This window comes from Octopus bimaculoides, chromosome 28 (assembly GCF_001194135.2).
Source record: "Octopus bimaculoides isolate UCB-OBI-ISO-001 chromosome 28, ASM119413v2, whole genome shotgun sequence".
Classification (NCBI taxonomy): domain Eukaryota; kingdom Metazoa; phylum Mollusca; class Cephalopoda; order Octopoda; family Octopodidae; genus Octopus; species Octopus bimaculoides.
Window position 1 is genome coordinate 5,699,514 of NC_069008.1, and position 4,189 is coordinate 5,703,702.

The following is a 4,189-nucleotide window of genomic DNA, read 5'->3' on the forward strand; positions in this document are numbered from 1 at the left end:
CTAAACACGTATTCATTTGCACACGCGGGTTAGGGACGGGGTTAGGATCAACCACTCACGACTAGCTAGCGCGGACGTGCGCTGCTTTAGTAGTACCGTTTAAAATGGTACAACAATGTACTATAATATAAAAAATGGACTATATACCTGTTGTAATTTGGTTTATAGTCCGATGATATTTCGGAATTACAATTTATTCTTCAGATCATCTTAGATGGAGTCTCTGGAATTGTAATTCCGAAATATCATCGGACTATAGATAACTAAATTACAACAGGTATATAGTGCAGTGTTGTACCATTCAAAACTTTTTATTCTTTACAAACAATACACAATGCTTCAAGCGAACTACAATACTCTCTTATTTCTAACGTCTTGACATGCCCCTGCCCCCCTCCTCCTTTTCGCTAATTGTACCAGACGACAGAAGAAGCAACGAACGGGCTGTTTTCTGATTGGCTGAAAATTCTGAAAATTATCAATCTTAGAACACCTGTAACATTTTCGCAAATTCTTTCTGGAATAAATAATAAATTCGGATTCAATATGCTACACTAGCAAACGACCCCCCGTCCATTGGACGGTTTGTATAGGTGAAGAGAAATGGCCATTGTTTCATGTATGTTTGTGTTGGTGTGTTTTTCATCTTTTACTTGTTTCAGTCATTTGAATGTGGCCATACTGGGGCAACACCTCAAATAAATTTTAGTCTAATGAATCGACCCCAGTACGTATTTTTTTGTTAAACCTAGTGCTTATTCTATCGGTCTATTTTTGCTGAACAGTTAAATTAAACACACCAACACCAGTTGTCAAGCAACAGAGAGATAAACACAGACACACACACATATATATGAGTGTTGGTTACGAATTTGTGGCTGGTTCATCTTGATGTAACTCTGAGCTGGTTATGTATTCACTGGTCTAGTTTGTGTGCCAGAAGATAAATGAATGACAAGAAGAACCAGGTAAATTCAATACAACTGTTATTTATTACAACCCCTTGTAAAAATACATGGCAAATGTCTTACATATTGTGAAGTAACTGGTTTTGCAAGTTGTAACGAACTCTATCTGGAACAGTGGAAGTTGTATCATAGTTGAACTTCTGTAGCATGTTCATGGTTTAATTCTGTGCTGGGCAGCATTGGTAGTTGTGATCTCATCTTACTCCCCAAAAGCATGAACTGCTCCTTATGTAATTACGGGTGGACAGGAAGAGAATTTTTCTATGTTGGGATAAAAACAGTTGCTTATACACTGATTGGCTTTGTTAATACCATTTTATCTTTGGAATGGATTTAGTCCAACCCCAATCACGTCATCAATGTTGACACTACCGAAATACGCCCATCATCATAATCATTTAATGTCTATTGGCATGGATTAGCAATCTGGAAGGCTGGACTAGACACTTCTCTGATTTGGCATGTTTTCTATGGCTGGATGCCCTTCCTAACACCAACATCTGAGTGTAGTGGGTACCTTTACATGCAACTGATAGGGGTGCCATTTGCACGACACCAGTATCTGCCATGTCTACAATTTCTCTTGGCTCAATGGTTCTTCTCATTTCATATAATTTAAAACTCAATAGCTGTGTAGACAATATACTTCCTACATTATATAGTACCGCCTGACTGGCCTTTGTAGGATTTTTGAGCGAGATCGTTGCCAGTGCTGCTGGACTGGCTCTTGTGCTGGTGGCACATAAAATACACCATTTTGAACATGGCTGTTGCCAGTACCGCCTGACTGGCCTCCGTGCGGGTGACACGTAAAAGCACCCACTACACTCTCGGAGTGGTTGGCGTTAGGAAGGGCATCCAGCTGTAGAAACTCTGCCAAATCAGATTGGAGCTTGGTGTTGCCATCGGGTTTCACCAGTCCTCAGTCAAATCGTCCAACCCATGCTAGCATGGAAAGCGGACGTTAAACGATGATGATGATGATATATACAATGGGTTTCTTTCAATTTCTATTTGTCAATCAACTCACAAGGTTTTGGTCAGCCTCAGGCTATAATAGATGACAGTTGACCAAAGTGTCATGCAGTGGGACTGAACCTAGAACCATGTTGTTAAGAAGCAAGCTTCTGACCACACCTTTTGGTTTTAACACTTTCATAACAGAATTCATGCAAAACAAATTTAAAATCTGGAAAAAATTGTTTTTATTAAAAAAATATCCCACAGGTAAGTTATCTTGTATTACATAACGATCTTCAATGCGAGCCAAAAAGACCGTTATGGTGCTTGAAGGAAGTAAGAAACGTTGGTACTTCTAGTGTTAACCCTTTAGCATTTAAACCAGCCATATCTGGCACAAATATTCCACCTATTTTATGTCCAAACTAGCCAGAATAGGCCTCTTACACCTACCCTACAATGTCATTCTGAAAATTCACAATCGCATCATCAAAATTTGGAACCTGTGAGATAATGGGTTGACAAATTGAAAATAATTTGAATAACTAAACATCACACCGGACAGAATAATATGCATAGTAAAGGGTTAAATCACCACTTACAGAGAATGATTTATCACAAATATTAATGGGATCACTTCTTCCCTGTACGAACACATTTGTGAGAAGCTAATCCGCTATGTTTAGAGAATGACTTTCCACAGATATCACAAGGATATGGCTTCTCTGTGTGAATACGTTTATGATAAGTTAAAGCACTACAATGAGAGAATGATTTACCACAGATGTCACACTGATATGGCTTCTCTCCTGTATGGAAACGTCTGTGAATAACTAAGTTGCCACTTTGAGTGAATGATTTACCACAGATATCGCAGTGAAATGGTGTCTCTTTGGTATGAATACGTTTGTGATTAATTAGGTTACTATTTATAGAGAAAGATTTGTTACAAATTTTGCACTGATATGGTTTCTCTCCTGTATGAATACGCATGTGATAAGTTAAAGTATTGTTGGCAGAGAATGATTTACCGCAGATATTACATGAATATAGTTTTTCTCCTGTATGAACACGTTTGTGAGAAGTTAGAGTATTACTTTGAGAGAATGATTTACTACAGATGTTACACTGATATGGCTTCTCTCCTGTATGAATACGAATGTGAGTATTTAAAGCGCTTCGGTTAGAGACTGATACACCGCAGATATTACAGTGATAAGGCTTCTCTCCAGTATGAATACGTTTGTGTATAGTCAACTTTTTCCTCTGAAGGAATGATTTATCACAAACGTCACAGTTAAATCGATTTTCCCCTGTATGAATAGGTATGTGAGAATTTAAACCACTTCGGCTGGAGAATGACATACTACAGAAATCACATTGATATGGTTTCTCTCCTGTATGAATACGTATGTGTGCAGTCAAGTTATTACTTTGACAGAATGATTTACCACAGATGTCACATTTAAATGGCTTCTCCCCTGTATGAATACGGTTGTGTTTAGTCAAGTTACTGGCTGAAGAGAATGATTTACCACAGACACCACAAGGAAATGGCTTCTCTCCTGAATGGCTATATCTGTGCCTAATTAAATAACTATTTATAGAAAATGATTTATCACAGATGTCACAGTGAAATGGCATCTCCTCTGTCTGATTAAGTTTATGCTCATTCAAGCTGCCCTCGTGAGAGAACGACTTCTCACAGACATCCCAATCATGTGACATTATTTGTCCCCTTCTTCTTAATATTCGTGAAAAATCAGTTCCTTTAATATCTCACCCTTTTACATTATTTTTCTTAAAAAAATCACAATATATATTTTTCTCTTCTTTTTGCTTCTGTAGTCTTTTGCTTATAAATATTTTGACTGCTGTATTTCTGTCCAGTGTCACCTTTGACCTAAAACTCTGTAGCAAATTTATCCAAGTTTAATTTGCAACCAGACTCATCTTGTAGACACTCCAGCCGGTGATGTCCAGAAAGTTTGCTAATAACACATTTCAGAGTAAATATATCAGAGGAATTCTACCACCCACTTATAGAAACAATGATATATATCTGCTCTGTACAATATTTTCATTTGGGTCTTTAAAAGATGATAAATAATGAGAATGTATCTTCTGTTATTCCAATGTCATCTGATATTCTGAAATAATAAAGAAACAACAGTGTAACATATAGAGGCTACTTAGAAAATACAGATTCAACATTTCCATAGAGATAAACTCTAGAAATAAATATTTACTTGAACAATAAA

The 4,189-nt window shown here is 37.2% G+C and overlaps 1 protein-coding gene across 1 annotated transcript in view; it reads right to left on the reverse strand.

The window, feature by feature from the left end:
- LOC106880991 (zinc finger protein 91) overlaps nt 1-4,189 on the reverse strand; it is a 12,943-nt gene that overhangs the window by 6,182 nt on the left and 2,572 nt on the right. The window contains exons 2-3 of the mRNA XM_052977744.1: nt 2,565-4,078; nt 2,382-2,431 (exon numbers count right to left, since the gene is read on the reverse strand). Coding sequence (XP_052833704.1) covers nt 2,382-2,431; nt 2,565-3,656 — 1,142 coding nt within the window. The 5' untranslated portion in view covers nt 3,657-4,078. The remainder of the gene's footprint in view (nt 1-2,381; nt 2,432-2,564; nt 4,079-4,189) is intronic.